The sequence below is a fragment of the Myotis yumanensis genome, unplaced genomic scaffold (genome assembly GCF_028538775.1).
Source record: "Myotis yumanensis isolate MYYU_CA2020_CCGP unplaced genomic scaffold, mMyoYum1.0.hap1 SCAF_40, whole genome shotgun sequence".
NCBI classification, from domain to species: Eukaryota; Metazoa; Chordata; class Mammalia; order Chiroptera; family Vespertilionidae; genus Myotis; species Myotis yumanensis.
In genome coordinates, this window is record NW_027223791.1 from 164,918 (window position 1) to 182,132 (window position 17,215).

The window sequence follows — 17,215 nt, forward strand, 5'->3', positions numbered from 1 at the left end:
GAGCACCTGGCTAGAGCCTGGCTGGGCTGCTGATCCACTGAACGCTGTCTCGGTGTCATTTCTTCTCCACCGACTCGTCCACACCCTTGGGAACCCCTGGGCCTGGACCCCAACATCTGGGACCGCCCCGGCGCCGCGCGAGAAGTGAAGGACCGGCGTGCCTCCGCACGGGCTCGATCCGAGGCTGATTCGGGGCCGCCATGGCCGACAAAATCCACATGTCACTGGACGACATCATTCAGCTGGAGCGGAGCCAGCGGGAAGGCCATGGCCGGGCCGAGGCCGCGGCCGCGGCGGGGGCGGGGGCGGGGACCCCGGCTGGGACCGAGACCGGGCCGGCTCCCAGGGAGGACAGGGCCACGGCCACTGCCGCGGCGGGGGCAGGGACCTCGGCCGGGACCGAGGCAGGGCCGGCTCCCAGGGAGGCCTCCGCGGTGGCGGAGCGCAGGCCACCGCTGCCCCCGACAGCTGGGGCGGCGGGCCGTTCCGGAACAGGACGGCCCTCGGCCGAGGCAGGAACCGGCCGGCGCCCTACAGCAGGCCGAGACAGCTTCCCGAAGAGTGGCACCACGACCGCTTCCGCAGGGCCTTTGGCAGGGGCGCCGTCCTGATGACCGGGGGGAAGCTGCTGCTGTCCAACCTGGACTTCGGAGTGTCCGATGCGGATATCCAGCAGCTGTTTGCGGAGTTCGGGCCTCTGAAGCAGGCCGCTGTCCATTACGACCGCTCTGGCCGCAGCCTGGGAACAGCCCACGTGCACTTTGAGCGCAAGGCAGACGCCCTGGAAGCCAGGAAGCAGTACAACGGCGTCCCTTTGGATGGCCGTCCCCTCCACATCCAGATCCTCACCTCGAAGATAGTCACGCAGCCCAGGCCGGTACCGAGTGTCAACAGAGGCTGGGTGGCTACAAACCGAGGATCTGGAGGCTTCGGCGGCAACGGCGGCGGCGGCGGCGGCGGCGGCGGCGGCGGCGGCGGCACTCAGGGCCGCTCCGGCGGAGGCAACCTGCGTACAGGCAGGCGCACTGGCCGCCATTCAAAGCGACAGATCTCAGCGGACGAGTTGGACGCCCAGCTGGACGCTTACATCTCGATGAGGGGCCCCAAGCAGTTGGACGCCAAGCAGGACGCTTACATCTCGATGAGGGGCACCCAGCAGTTGGACGCCCAAAAGGGCGCTTACAACTCGATGAGGGACACCAAAAGGATGGGCGCCCACCTGGGCGCTTACCATGCCATGAGGGACAGAAACCATCTAGGCAGGGTTGAGCTTCACTTCCCAACAAACCCTGGGGCTTCCTATCGCGAGTGGCATGAGGAGAACCTCGCAGCTCTCTCTTCTCGAGTGGAGGGTCCCTGCAGAGGCGTGACAGCTCCCAGCATGCTTTCAAGTGCGCGGGCCATCCTGGGATATGTAGTCTGGCTGGGACCAGATCGCCCCCTCAAATGAATGGGGTTGGGGCTGATAATGAACTACATCTCCTCTGGCTGGGAGCATTGGTGGCGGCGCTGGTGAAGAACAGTGCTCTGGGAAGGGAGGAAGTTTTGTGCCAAAGCGGAGGTAGTGGTCTAGGCGGGCGCTTCCTCTGCGTGCGCGCTCCCCTTCCCTGCGCTGGCCATGTGCCTGCTCTTTGCGGTGGGCCTGGTGTTCGCTGGCTGCTGCAGTAACGTGATCTTCCTGGAGCTCCTTGTCAGGTGAGTGCCCCCCTCGGTTCCCGGGGCTGCACCGAGAAAGCCGGAGGGGCGTCCGCATGCGTCACCCCCACACGCCGCGGGGTCGGCTCTGCGCGCCTGGAACCCTGAGAGTCCACTCCTTCATCCTGCGCTCCGCCCGCTGTCCCATCAAATAGTTTCACAGCGTCGCTCGCAGAAACACTCGGGGTTGTTGGCATCACCCCCTTTTCACACACCAGGGGATTTAATCCGGGGGGATTTCTCACGTGACTGGCCTCAGGTTGGCAGGAACTTGTGGCAGACTCCAAGGTTCCTCTAGCTCTCTTCTCGGGTAATAATGCCATGGTTGGCTAAAGCAAAGCTTTTCGACTTATAATGCAGTCTGGTTTTGCACACACTGCAAAGAATGTGTCATGTGTATTAAAGTGCCTCCAAAGCATTTGATTGCTACCCTTACAGATCAGATGGCCATGAGGTCTTTGCTCAAACATTACCTCTCAGTGATGTAGGTGAATCAGTTCTCATTTATGTATATAGTCCATCTGATTGACCTAAGTGAGTATTTCCAGCTTTAAGATATTAGTCTTTAAATTGGGAGGCATGTATTTTTGAGACCTAACTTTCTAAATTAAGATTGGGGGAGTGGATAAAAACAGCTGTGGTACATTTATACAGTGGAATGCTACTTGGCTGTAAAAAAGAAGGAAATCTGACCTTTTGCAACAGCATTGATGGACCTGGGGAGTATCATGCTGAGTCAAATGAGCCAGTCAGAGAAAGACAAATACCATATGATCTCAGGTATATGTGGAATATAATCAACACAATCATTTGACAAACAAAATAGAAAGAAGCATAGGTACATAACAGATTGACAGCTATCAGAGGGGAGGAGAGTTGAGGACTGGGTGAAAAAAGGTGAATCGATTAAGAATATATATATATATATAGACACATAGAAAGGAACAACAGTATGGTGATAGCCAGGTGGAAAGGAGGAGTTGGGAGGTAGAAGTGGGCAAAGAAGAGGTAAGTGGGAACAGAAATATACTTGATTTTGGGTGGTGAGCGCTGGATGCAGGTGATGTTTTTATTGAGTTGTACACATGAAACCTGTATGGTTTTATTAACCAGTGTCACCCCAATAAATTCACTTAAAAGAGAAAAAAAGAATGGGGGTGCCAAATGGAAGCTTCTAGTGGTGAGCAGGAGGTACTACACACAGATGTCAAATTTTAATGTTGCACACCTGATACTTATGCAATGTTAAAAGGAAGAAAGGAAGGAAGGAAGGAAGGAAGGAAGGAAGGAAGGAAGGAAGGAAGGAAGGAAGGAAGGAAGGAGGGAAGGAAGGAAGGAAGGAAGGAAGGAAGGAAGGAAGGAAGGAAAGAAGGAAGGGAGGAAGTGAGGAAGGAGAAAAGAAAAGAGAAGAAAAGAAAAGAATGGCTTCACCAAAGGGAAACTAGGATGGCATGCAAATAATGTTGAGTAATAATGTACAACATTCAATAGGTGCAAACTGTTACAGAGAAAGCACCAGGTGTCCTGAAAAAGGCTCAGGACTGAAAAATCTCGAAATTATGAACTTCATTCTTGGCTCTGTCATACCCAGATTGGGTGACCTTTTCAAACCATTTCGCTTCTCTGGACCTCCTTCTCCTGCTGTAAAATGCTATTTATGGCGCTATCTACCATCATGTTTCTGAGTCTACACATTATCTCCATTGACCCTCAGGACAATCTGTGTCCAGTATAGGTCAAGAATTATAATGTCTGTTTTACTGAAAATGGAACAGTTCCCAAGAAGTTAGATCGTCTTTTACTTCTTGTAAGTGGCAGAGACAAAACTGGAATCCAGGGTATCTAAACTCCTAGTCCAGCGGTTGTCAACCTGTGGGTTGCAAACAATGAAAATACATCCTGCATATCAGATATTTACATTACGGTTCATAACAGTAGCAAAATTACTTAAGTAGCAACGAAAATAATTTTATGGTTAGGGATCACCACAACATGAGGAACTGTATTAAAGGGTCATGGCATTAGGAAGGTTGAGAACCTCTTAATTTTGAACTTGAGCAGCTTATAGGTTTTGGTCACCCAGTTTCTCATGTGGTGCTCACTAAAAATGTATTTCATTTTCTTGATACCATTGATTAAGTCATTCTGAATCAACCAGTTTATTTAAGGTAAACTCTGTGTGGGGTTAATTTTTGCAGTTACTGAGCTTGAAATTTTGTTATGCAGACAATGTTGATAAAGATCTGTCATTTGTCACTCTTTTCTTTTTAAAAGATAAAGTATTTTAAAAAAGAATAGCTTATTGACTTTTAGAGAGAGAGGAAGAGAGAGAGGAACATCGATATGAAAGTGCAACATCGATGAGCTGCCTCCTGCACGCCCCCCACCGGGGGTCCAGCCCAAATTCTGGGTATGGGCCTTGACCTCGAATCTGACCGGCAGCTTTGTGGTGCACAGGAGGAGGCCCAACGAACTGAGCCATACTGGCCAGAGCCATTTGTCTTTCTTGAGAGTAGGTGGCGAGGGATATAGCAATGTATCCTGCTGTAAGCTGGTACATTTCAAAGGAAGATTACTTTGGAAATCATTTTTTTTTAATGATTTCTGTTCTTTTCTCTTTTTTTTAAATTTATCTTTATAGTTGAAAGTATTACATATGTCCCCCTTTTTTTCACATTGACCCCTGGCCCAGGCCTTCACTGCACTATTGTCTGTGTCCATGGTTTATGCAGATATGCATAGAAGTTCTTTGGTTAATCTCTTCCTACCCTCCATCCCCTCTAACACCCTGCCTTCCCTCTGAGATTTGTCAATTTGTTCCATGCTTCTATGCCTCTGGATCTGTTTTGTTCATCAGTTTATTTTGTTCATTACATTCCACATATGAGTGAGATCATGTGATACTTGTCTTTCTCTGACTGGCTTATTTGGCTTAGTATAATACTCTCCAGGTCCCTCCATACTATACCAAACGGTAAGAAATCTTTCTTTTTTACTGCTGCATAGTATTCCATGATGTAAATGTACCACAGCTTTTTTTATCCACTCATCTAATTTGGGCTGTTTCCTGATCTTCGCTATTGTAAATTGTACTGCTCTGACCATAGGGATACATACATTCTTTCTGATTGGTGTTTCAGGTTTCTTGGGATATATTCCTAGAAGTGGGATCACTGGGTCAAATGGCAGTTCCATTTTTAATTTTTTGAGGAAACTCCATACTGTTTTCCACAGTAGCTACACCAGTCTGCATTCCCACCAGCAGTGTCCTAGGGTTCCCCTTTCTCCAAATTTTCACCAGCACTTGTCCATTGTTGATTTCTTAATGATAGCTATTCTGACAGGTGTGAGGTGCTACCTCATTGTTGTTTTAATTTGCATCTCTCTGTTGATTAGCGACTGAGCATTTTTTCATGTGTCTCTTAGCCAGCTTTATGTCCTCTTTGGAAAAGTGTGTATTTAGGTCTTTGCCCATTTTTTAATTGGATTATTTGTAAGCAATCTATGAATTTAATGCAATTCCTTTAAAATACCAATGGCATATTTCACTGATCTAGAACAAATATTCCAAAATTTATATGGAACCAAAAAAGACCATGAATAGCTGCAGCAATCTTGAGAAAGAAGGACAAAGTGCTAGGGATCACAATACCAGATATCAAGTTATACTACAAAGCCACTGTGCCTCAAAATAGCCTGTTCCTGGCACAAGAATGGGCATATAGATTAATGGAACAGAACAGAGAACCCAGAAATTGACCCAAGCCATTATGATCAATTAATATTTGACAAATGAGGCAAGAACATATAATGGAGTAAAGACAGTTTCTTCAATAAGTGGTGTTGGAAAAATTGGACAAATACATGCAAAAAAATGAAACTAGGCCAAGTTACACCATACACAAGAATGAAGTCAAAATGGATAAAAGACTTAAATGTAAGTCATGAAACCATAAAAATTCTGCAAGAAACCATAGGCAGCAAAATATTAGATACCTCTTGTAACATGTTTGCTGATAGATCTCCTAAGCGAAACAAAGGAGAAAATAAACAAATGGGACTACATCAATTAAAAAGCTTCTGCACAGCAAAAGAAATCACCAACAAATGAAAAGCGAGCTCACTGCATGGGAGAACATGTTTGCTACACATATATATGGTAAGGGGTTAATTTTCAAAATATTTAAAGGACTCATACAACTTAACTAATGGAAATTGATTTTAAAATATAAAAATGTGATAAAATCAGGCCAGCCAAATAAAGGTCAGAGAAGAATAGTGTCACATTTGTGTTGAATATGCCATTAAATTAAATCTTCTGAAAGGTTGTGTGAACTCAGTTACACTAGCAGCTGAAGATCTTCTTTACTAGTTATGAGCACTCGGCTAAATTACTTGATCTGCCTGGTCTGTTTGCTCAACAGTAAAAGTGGGATGGGGAGGTGATGGCTCCACCTGCCTCAAGTGGATTTGAAGGATATTCACGTGCAAAGCCTGAAGCACATTCAGGCTTCCCCTCCCCTCAAATAACTTTTATTTCAGTGCAGGTCTGCCTTGTTTTATGGGTTTGTTCCTGAGAAGTTGTGGATAAATCTAACTTTATGGAATGTTTTCATGCATTATGGAAGCTTCTATTTAGAATACTTTGAATAATGTGTAAATAAATCGTCACTCATTTATCCCTTTTGTAAATCGAGATTGTTGCATACAGCAGTGGGCTTTCGTAAGGAGAGGGGTACATTTATGACTTTAATGAATGGTACATCTGATGAATAGCAGCTTTTTTCCTGATTTGCTTGGGCAACTCATGACTTCTCATGTTACAATAAAATAAGAGCTGGTTGGACTGGATGGTCTTTAAAGTTCTTTCTAGTTTTAGCCTTCTCACAATTTGTGACTCCGTCTTGGGACATCACAGCTCATAAATCTGTATAGAGCAGGAACTGTGCTTTTTATATGGCTTCCTTGGAACCCTTGGGTGCCGTAATAAATTCAAAGTAGAAACATGGAAATGCTAAAGTGAATTGCAGGGAGAAGCAAACATTTTAAATCATTTTTCCCAAATTGGAAAAACAAATGTAGGTTTTTTCTTTCTGATGTTCATGCCTATATTGAGGATCTAAAATAAAATACAGGCCACAATGCAGTGTAAAGAGAAGATGTGAATGACTGAGGGGATATGCAGCAGCTAACTGAGTAGGCAAGGTATTGTGTGTTTTACATGAGGAAAACACTCTGAAACATTTTCTTTCCCCCATTTTATTCCAATCAAGTGCCTGGTATTGAATCAAATAGAAAAGTTTCCTAAATCTAGACTATGAGATAACAAAAGGCATAAAATATATGCCCAATTCTTTTTGTGGACGAAAGGGGCCACATGCTGCCCTGACAAGCTCAGGAGAGGCCTGCATGACAATTTTTCAGACTCAGAGACCTAAAGTAACCACAGAGAATGGTCTGAAATTAAACCTTAACTAAAAGCAGTTATGGTGAGCAGTTACGTTCTAAGCCGATATCTTCACAGATAAGGTCAACCTTTACCGTAACTGAGCCTATCTGCCTTTTTGCATCTATGATAACATACCCTTGAAATGTCTGGGTAACTTGTGATTTCCCTGTATCTGAAGCCCCTAGGGCACAGCCAGGTGTGCTGGGCCCAGGACAGATACAGCAAATTCTTTCATTTATCATGTTAATTGTTCCTGCACCCACTTAAGTATGTGTCCATTTTACTTTTTATCCTACCACATAGGTTCCCCCGCTTCACTTAATCCCACCTCCTTAAATCTGTCACTAATGAATTTCATGTATAAGTATGCATGTAACCCTGCCATTCTCTGGAGCACTATCTCAATTCGTTGAGGTTCTGCTTCCGGGCATATGTCGACAGTTTGGCTCAAATGAACTCACAAAAATTCTTTACAGGTTTCAATGTTTTTTTACGTTAACATTTCTCTTCAAAGTTGCCTTTTTTAAAAAATAAAAATTTGCCCTGGCCCACATGGCTCGGTTGTTTGGAGCATCATTCCATCATGCACTGAATGGTCATGGGTTTGATTCCTGGTTAGATACATACCTAGGTTGTGGTTTCGATCCCCAGTAAGGGTGCATACGAGAGGCAACCAATCCATGTTCCTCTCTCATGTGTATGTCTCTCTCTAAAATCAATAAAAGCATATCCTCTGGTGAGGATTTAAAAAAAAACTTTATATAAAAAGTTAGAATGAAATAAAATAAATTTGGATTCTTGCAAAAGAGAATTCAAAGTCAAAGAAACTGCTTGCAATTATGACTATAATTCCCAAAAATTAATTTCAACAAAACAAGTGATTTAGGGAAAAGGCTCTTAAGTTTTTACTCTGAAGTTTTAAAATGAATTAAGTTAAAGTAAATAATTCCATTGATATCTACACAACAGTGTGTTCCTAAAAAGCTCTGTAAGATCATTTTTAAAAAATGGAATCATGTGAGTGCAGTAGGGAAGTTTAACAATGCTATGGAAATAGAGCACAGAGATTAGAGTTGTCAGGGGGCTGATTGGATTTGTTGTTGGAGGTGTCCTAAATCCAGATCATGTTTGCTTAAAGCGAGGCATCCCCACATTCATTCAGGTGCTTGAGTGAAGGCCAGACACTGCCCAGAGATTAGGGGCACCTTCCTCTAGTCATCCCTCTGTGGCACTGGGTCCTTACTATCTCATACTCCCTCATCCTGTCATCTAGGGGGCAGGGATCAGGTCTCATTCACATGGGAGCTTCCTGGCAGCTAGCCCCTAACTTTTCCCACAATAAGTACTCCCTAATTGTTCTTTAGTTGAATCCTAGGCTTTTGGTAAAGAGAAATGGGAGGGAAAGCCAGGAAGCTTCTTGAGCCCTCGGGCTAAGTCTTGGGCTTGGCACTTTACGTATATTTTTTTCATTACATCCTCATGACAAGGTTAAAATCATGTCCCTTTTGATTTATAGGTGAGAAGAAAACGGTCAATATAAACACATTTTAAACGGTTACTATATTCAATTGAAGACCTTCTCATATGCAAGATGCAACATTTTGGTCATCGTAGAGTCCCAGTCTGCCTTTTTCCCTGCTTGGCAGGCACTGTGGGAAGTGCTTTTCAGGGACTGGCTTATTTGCTCTGCAGTAAAACTAATGAGATAGTAGGCACTCAGACTGTTCCCACTTGAAAGATAAGAAAACTAGATGTAGATAGGATAATCAATGTCCATGTCACTGGGTAAGTGACAGCTGCGTCTTGCATGTCACTGTGTATTTTTAGCCACTGGAGCGCAGTAATTCTCAACCCTGTGTCAGCACATAAAGATTGCCTGTGCATCTTACACACACCTTCACCCCTCCTGTCCTTTCCCTCAGACCTACCTTAGGGTTCTCAGCTCTGGCTGCACATGAGAATCAAGTGGGAAGCTTACAAAAGTACAGGACTTACCCCAGACCAATCCAGTCCAAACTGGGAGGGGAGGCTCCCAGTGCACATGGTTTTAAGGAGCAGCCTAAGTGTGAAGACTGTGCCAGGAACTATCTACAGCTCAGGTTCCTTCTCCCCTAACTCATAGTGAAGTTAGTGGCTTTAATTAGCTCCTTCAATGAGGTAAATGTCTTACATGATTATTTATGGATTCCTGCAGCCTTTAGCCCTGTCCCTTGAACGTAAGAGGTGCTAAAAGAAATCACCGAATTGAATATAAAGCTGTAGTTTTCATAGACAGTGGAGCCTAAAGAGTAGCAACAGCTCTGCCTTAGATGTCAGCATAGCTCCATACAAGAAAGGCTTGTGCTTGGAGCTATTTATTTTTATGCCTGATGGGTGTATTTTGGAATTTGTATGCTCAGCACTGCTATTCAATACTAAAACCACTAACAGAGGATGGAGTTGTTGTTGTTTTTTTAAATAGCATTGTATTAATATGTAGTAATATAATTACACCCCTCTACTCAGTACCTGTGGGTAAATGCCTTGGGTGAAGGTGAAGATGCAGGATACGAAGGCTGAATTTTGTAATGTGGGGATATGGGTAGTATGGGCAACCAGGAAGCTTCAGGAAAACAAAGGCAGCTAGCTGCTCACTTTGACCTGCCTCCAGTGGTTGAGCAGAGCCTCATGGAGGACAAGCTCAAGAATAACACACACGGTTTGAGTAACTCCTTTCAGCATGCCTCAGGAGGGATTCCAGAAGGAATTTTTCTCTTGTACATTTTTCCCTAAGTCACCATGAAAGATTCCGCATCCCTTCTAGATCACTGAAGAGCTTCGATTGAATTTCATGAACATTCTGTTATGGACCAATGTTCGCAAGAGTAAGACCACCATCTCCAATTAGGATTTATTGAAAAGCTGGCCAGCGGCTGCCACAGGCGTGTTCTCTCACGAAAGCACCGACCCTGGTTCCATGCCAGCCTTTTATTCCCAAAAGCGGTTGGCTAAACACACACAAAGTTACCTGGGGTATATTAATCAACACTGCCCCATTTCTCTAGCTACTAATACCAACTTGCCCCATTTCCCAGACTACCCTCGACCATAGTTGGTTCCATTTCCCCAGTAACTGCCAACATACCTGAGAGGGACATTCATAGGTTAAGAGATTTTACAAGGGGGGCTTAAGTGTAACAATTCACTGAGTGCCTAATCCTGCTGTATCGTAAATCAGCGAGCTAGACAAGACGTCTTAATGAGTCAATTAGTTAGGAGTCATCTTTATTGCGTGCAGGTTCAGAGCAGAATACTGCTGTCAACTTCTGAACCCCCAAACATAGAGGAAGTTCTCTCTATTTATATCTTTTGATCGCTTTGCAGATTTTACAAAGAGCTTTGTGTAGGTTATTTTTGCAGACAGTTTGTAACGTTGGATACATAATGAACAAACACTTGGCATGAGAATATGGGAATCATTGTCAGTATTCACCTATTACGTTAGACGGCTAGCTTGCAAGGTCAGACAGTTAAGTTTTTATCTTTTCCTATTATTCAAACTAAAACAACTCTTTTATAGAATAAGGGACTATCTAAAAATAACAGAGTTGACCTACAGAATAAGAGACTGTCTAAGAATAACAAGTAGTTCAAACAGCAGTTTTCTAAAGGAGGAATTACTATGCTTCAGTATATTTGTGTTAAAGGTTGTGGAGAATAGTAGACTATAGCAGTGTCCTCATTCTTTTCATTATTGCTTCTTACCACTCTCCCCACCCCCATCTAAAACCTCCTTTTAGACATTTTTTTCCTAGTCATCCCCCCAAGACACACTGTATATGGGTTTATGTACTGTACATATATCTGTACTTTATACTTACAAAATACAAAGCTTTCTCCCACCTGAAGAACCAGTTTTTGCCCCTATACAGGAGCGAAGGCAATGTCCCTGGATATGAGTCTTTGACTGACTGTAGTCTTGGAGATTGCTGGTCAGGAGGATACATAAATGTTTCTAGGAGACCTGAGCATGAGATGTATAGGCTGACTAGGATCCTAAATGAAGTCCTCTTGATTACATAAGTGAAGATCTCAAAAAGAACATCTGTCTGACCAACTTCCTATAGTTTACTAGGAAGGTTGTGTCATAGTTCCAGGAAGAGTGTATCAGAGTGGTCCTTCGTGATGGCCTGGAAGAGTGAAATAAGGCTTGACGTTCTTCTCTGTGAGGTATATTGCTAAATGTATGTGATCCATGGGACATGAAAACTGAGAGGACAGTAGGTAATAGAAATCTATCTCCCTGTTACTCTGAACTGTCAATATAACAGGTCATAGTGGCCTTTATCTCAGTCTTTTGTGTCTTTTTCTTTTTGTCCCTCACTATGCAGAAAGCATCCAGGATGTGGGAACATTGTGACATTTGCACCATTTTTATTTATTGCTATGGAAGGCTTCCTCTTTGAAGCCAATTTGTGGAGGAAGCAGCCAGCTATTCCAATAAGGTATGTACATTGAAGTCTCTTTTAGCCTTGTTTACCTTAAAATAACATCGCCTAAGAATTCAGAAACACCAGTCAGAAAGAATATATCCACCCCTATGTTCATAGCAGTGCAATTTGCACTAGCTAAGATTTGTAAACAGCCCCAATGCCCATCATCGAGATGAGCAGATAAAAAGGCTGTGATACCTTTACACACTGGAATGCTACACAGCTGTAAGATAAGAAAGAACTCACCATTTGCAACAGTGGGCATGAACCTGGAGAGTATTATGCTAATCTAAGTAAGCCAGTCAGAGAAAGATAAGTATCACATTATCTCACGCATTTGTGGAATCTAATGAACAAAATAAACCAATCAAGAGGCATAAAAACATGCAACAGTTTGACAAACTTCAGAGGGAAAGGGGGGGTTAGGGGTGGAAGGGGAAGATTCTCTGGGGAACTTATATGCATTTATGTATAACCCAAGAACACAGACAATAGGGTGGTAAAAGCCTGGGAGAGGTGGGTACTGGGTGGAGGGGGTCAATGGGGAAAAAACACATACAGGACATTTGTAATGCTTTCAACGATAAAGAGAAATTTTTTTAAAAATTAAGAGCTTTTCTGGTACTTATATAAAAGGAATATGAGATCCATTTATAAGATTTGTATCAAAGATATTAGTAGAGTTTATATTCATTTTCTGAATTTAATATGCCTATATTTAGAATAAAATTCCTGCAACAACACTTTAAATAACTGTGATGGAGACCACAGTATCTACACTAATAAAAGAGAAACATGGTAATTAGCATACGACTGCTACCTTTCCCATTGGCTAATCAGCATATCCTTATGCAAATTAACTGTCAGGCAAGATGGCGGCCAACAGCCATGCACTGAAGCGAGCAGGGACGTTTGCTTGCTCCAGTGACTGTGGACTCCAACGTTCCCTGCCTAACTTGCCGGCCTCTCAGCTGCAACTCTAAGCAACTATGTACTATGTTGCAAATAAGAAGCTAAACTAAACCCCAGAAACCAGCCAGACTGAAAGCCAGCCGGACATTTAAAACCTATATACATAGGTTTCAGGTGTGGGTCCTTTGTGACAAGATCTGTATATTGCCCATGTGCCCACCACTCAAAGCCAGATCTTCTCCTGTCACCTTATATTAGGCCCCCTTCTCCCCCCACCCCCTTCCCTCTGGCAACCATAACATTGCTGTTTGTGTACATGAATTTCAGTTTGATATTCCACATCTGAGTGGAATCATGTGGTTTTTAGCTTTTTCTGTCTGACTTATTTCACTTAGCACAGTGGTTCTCAACCTTCCTAATGCTGCGACCTTTTAATACAGTTCTTCATGTTGTGGTGACCCCCAACCATAAAATTATTTTTGTTGCTACTTCATAACTGTCATTTTGCTACTGTTATGAATCTTAATGTAAATATCTGATATGAAGCATGTATTTTCATTGTTACAAATTGAACATAATTAAAGCATAGTGATTAATCACAAAAGCAATATGTAATTATATATGTGTTTTCCGATGTTCTTAGGTGACCCCTGTGAAAGGGTCGTTCGACCCCCCAAAGGGGTTGCGACCCAGAGGTTGATAACAGCTGAATTAGTATATGTTCTCAAGGTCCATCCGTGGTGTTGCGAATGGAGCTATTTCATCTTTCTTTTTGCTGAGTAGATACCATTGTGTGGATGGACCACATCTTCTTGATCTAGTCCTCTGTCATGGACATTTGGTTGTTTCCGTGTCTTGGCCACTGTGAACAATGCTGCAGTGGACACAGGGGTGCATGTATCTTTGGGAATACATGATGCTGAGGTTTTCGGGTGTATACCCAGGAGAGGGATTGCTGGGCCGTATGGTAGCTCTATTCTTAATTTTTTGAGGAATCTCCAGGCTGCTTTCCACAGTGGCTGCACTGTCTACATTCCCACCAGCAGTGGATGAGAGTTCCCTTTTCTCCACAGCCTCCCCAACACTTGTTATTGCTTGTCTTGTTGATAATGGCCACTCTAACAGGTGTGAGGTGGCATCTCAATGCCTGTCCTTAATTGCAAGTGACGTTGAACATCCTTATTGTTCGTAGCTCTCCTTGGGAGACGTGTATTTTCAGGTCCTCTGCCCACCTTTTGATTGGGTTGTTTGCTGTTGAGTTTTATGAGTTCTTTATATATTTTGAAAATTAAACCTTTGTCGGAGCTACTGTTTGCAAATGTCATCTCCCATATGGTTTGCTGCCTCTGTGTTTTGCTGTCCGTTTCTGTTGCTGTGCAGAAGCGTTTGAGTTTGACACAGTCCCATTTGCTTATTTGTTACTTTACTTCCCTTGCCTTTGGGATCACATTAATAAAATGTCTTCTATGACCAAGGTCCATAAGTTTGGTGCCTGTATTTTCTTCTATGTAACTTATTGTTTCAGGTCTTATATTTAGGTCTTTGATCTATTTTGAATTGATTTTTGTACATGGGGACAAACTAATCCAGTTTCATTTGTTTGTATGTGGCTTTCTAGTGTTCTCAGCACCATTTATTGAAGAGATTATCTGTACTCCATTGGTTGTTTTTGGCTCTTTTGTTGAAAATCAGCATGTGGTTTTATAGCTGGACTCTGTTCTGTTCCATTGATCTGTGTGTCTGTTTCTCTGCCGATACCATGCTGTTTTGATGATCTTAGCTCTGTGGTATAATTCGAAGTCAGTTCTTTTTTCTCAGGATTGCTTTGGCTATTTGGGGTCTTGTGTGGTTCCATACAAATTTGATGATTTCTCCTTTTTCCTTAAAAAATGACAGTGGGATTTTGATGGGGAATGCATTGAATCTGTATATTGTTTTGGGTAATATAGCCATTTTATGTTAATTCTTCTAATCCACAAATATGGGATATTTTTCCATTTTGTTATATCTTCTTCAATCTCTTTTAATAATGCTTTATAATTTTCAGTACACAGTGGAGCCTTGACTTAGGAGTTTAATTCATTCCGTGACGAAGCTCGTAACTCAAATTACTCGTATGTCAAATCAAAAGTGATCAAGTGAAACAGATGATGCTGGGCTGATGTTGTGGCGTTCACTGTGACGTTCACTGCGACGTTCACTGCGCCAACTAGCGGTGGGGTATCTGAAGCTGGCTCAGAACCCGAATTTTAGGTCACAACTCAAAGCAAAAAATTGGCCGAGAGATGGCTGGTATCTAGAAAAACTCGTTAGTCCGGACACTCGTAAATCAAGGCCCTGCTGTATAGGTATTTCATGTTCTTTGTTAAGTTTATTCCTAGGTATTTTATTCTTTTGGTTGCATTGCAAAATGATTTTTTTTCATTTATTTTTCTGAAGCTTTGTTAGTTGTGCCATGCCAGCACGACCAAGGGTGATCCCGAGTGGTGGGGGTGAAAGGATTAAGGAAAGACAGACAAGAGAATAATAGCTGGGTCTCGGTGGGACGCTGCTTCCTGATGAGGAGACAGTGTCTGTGCCCACAAGCCTTGTCTTTATTTTATAGCAGATGTCACGAGGCAAAGTAGGGGCATGATCACGTTGTTAACAGCATTCTCGTGAGTTTCAACCTCACTCAACTACATGCGCCTGAACTCTATCACAAGGCACGTGGGGCTACTTGTTCGGACCATAGGTTCAAGCTTACAACCACAGCGGTTGGCTATGATTGTGCTGGGAGGGCCCTGCCCTCCAGCTGGGACTTGCACGTGGCAATGAGAAGACCCTGTCCTTTCATTAGTCCAAGCCTTGAACCTGGCCAAAACACCATAACCGTGCCCCACAGTTAGTAATGGGGGGACTTATACTCTATCTAATAGATAGAGAACCTGAATTAATCAGAAAAGTAATCATATTATTTTAAATCTTAGGACACATATGTTTATGTGAATAGGGGTTTAAGCTTTTCTTCAAGTTTCCTTTCCAAGGCCTGTTCGAAGCGATTGAGGAGGTGACTGAGCTGTGAATCCAGCAAGCAGAACTGATAAGCACGGCTAGGCGACCCACCAGGAATCAAAACATCATCTCATCAACATCATCTCATCACCTGATGACTAAGGACAATAGCTGACGTCTGCGGACCCCCGGGCCTGCACATAGCACCCTAGCCCTTCCCCCCATGTAGTCCTGTCCCCTGCACCTGCTGGAAGGCAGGATTTGATGCTTGTAAGCACCCTGTCTTCTTGGTTGGCTGGCCTCCTCAATAAACGTGTAATATGATTCAACCCTGCCTTCGTTATTGGACCCAGCCACAGGCAGCCTGAGCCCAACCGGGGGTTTCCAGTAACATTATTATACAGAAAGGCAATGGATTTTTGCACATTGATTTTGTATCCTGCAACTTGACTGTATTTGCTTATTGTTTCTAATAGATTTTTGGTAGAGTCTTTATGGTTTTCTACATACAGAATCATGTCATTCGCCAAAATGACAGTTTGACTTCTTCCTTCTCTATTTGGATCCTTTTACTTCTTTCTCTTGCCTCATTGCTCTGGCTAGGCCTTCGAGAACTATGTGGAATAAGAGTGGTGAGAGTGCACATTCTTATCTTGTTCCTGTTTGTAGAGGGAAAGCTTTCAGTTTTTCACCATTGAGAGTGGTACTAGCTGAGGATTTATCATATATGGCCATTATTATGCTGAGGTATTTTCTTTCTATTCCTATTGTACTGAGTGTTTTATTCATAAGTGGGTGTTGTATCTTGCCAAATGGTTTTTCTGCATCTATCCATAAGATCATATGATTTTTACCCTTTCTGTTGTTAATTTTGTGTAGTTCATTGACTGATTTGCCCCTGAAACGAACCCTACTTGATCGTAATGTACTGTTTTTTGGATGTACTGCTGTGTTTGATTTGCTGGTACTTTGTTTAGGGTTTTTGCATCTGTATTCATCACAGATAATGGTCCGTAGTTTTCTTTCTTTGCCAGGTTCTGGTATCAGGGTTATGTTGGCCTCATAGGAAGTGTCGCCTCTTCTTCAATTTTCTGGAAGAGTTGAGAAGCACAGGCTTTAAATCTTCCCTGAACGCTTGGTGGAATTCACTGGGGAAGCCATCTGATCCCGGACTTTGGTTTTTTGGGAGGTTTTTATGGTTGTTTCAATTTCCTCGCTGCTGATTGGTTAATTTAAATTTTCTAATTCTTCCTGACTTAGTTGAGCTCTTATCTCCCCCCTACCCTCCTTTCCTTCTGAGGTTTGGTGGTCTGTCCCCTGTCTCTGGATCTATTTTTGTTCGTCAGTTTATGTTGTTCATTATATTCCACAAATGAGTGAGATCATGTGATATTTATCTTTCTGTGACTGGTTTATTTCGCTTAGCATAATGCTCTTCATGTCCCTCCATGCTGTTGCAAATGCTAAAAGTTCCTTCTGTTTTATAGCAGCGTAGTATTCCATTGTGTAGATGTATCACAGTTTTCTAATCCACTCATCTGCTGATGGGCACTTAGGCTGTTTCCAAATCTTAGCTATGGTAAATTGTGCTGCTGTGAACATATGTCCTTTCTGATTGGTGCTTCTGATTTTTTGGGGATATATTTCTAGAAGTGGGATCACTGGGTCAAATGGGAGTTCCATTTTTAATTTT

At 43.1% G+C, this 17,215-nt stretch overlaps 1 protein-coding gene across 1 annotated transcript in view; it reads left to right on the top strand.

The window, feature by feature from the left end:
• The first annotated feature begins 200 nt into the window (after positions 1-200).
• Positions 201-17,215, top strand: part of LOC139000885 (THO complex subunit 4-like) — a 69,853-nt gene continuing 52,838 nt past the window's right edge. Inside the window, exons 1-3 of the mRNA XM_070402856.1 lie at positions 201-392; positions 479-956; positions 1,017-1,081. Of these exons, the coding sequence (XP_070258957.1) occupies positions 201-392; positions 479-956; positions 1,017-1,081 (735 nt within the window). The remainder of the gene's footprint in view (positions 393-478; positions 957-1,016; positions 1,082-17,215) is intronic.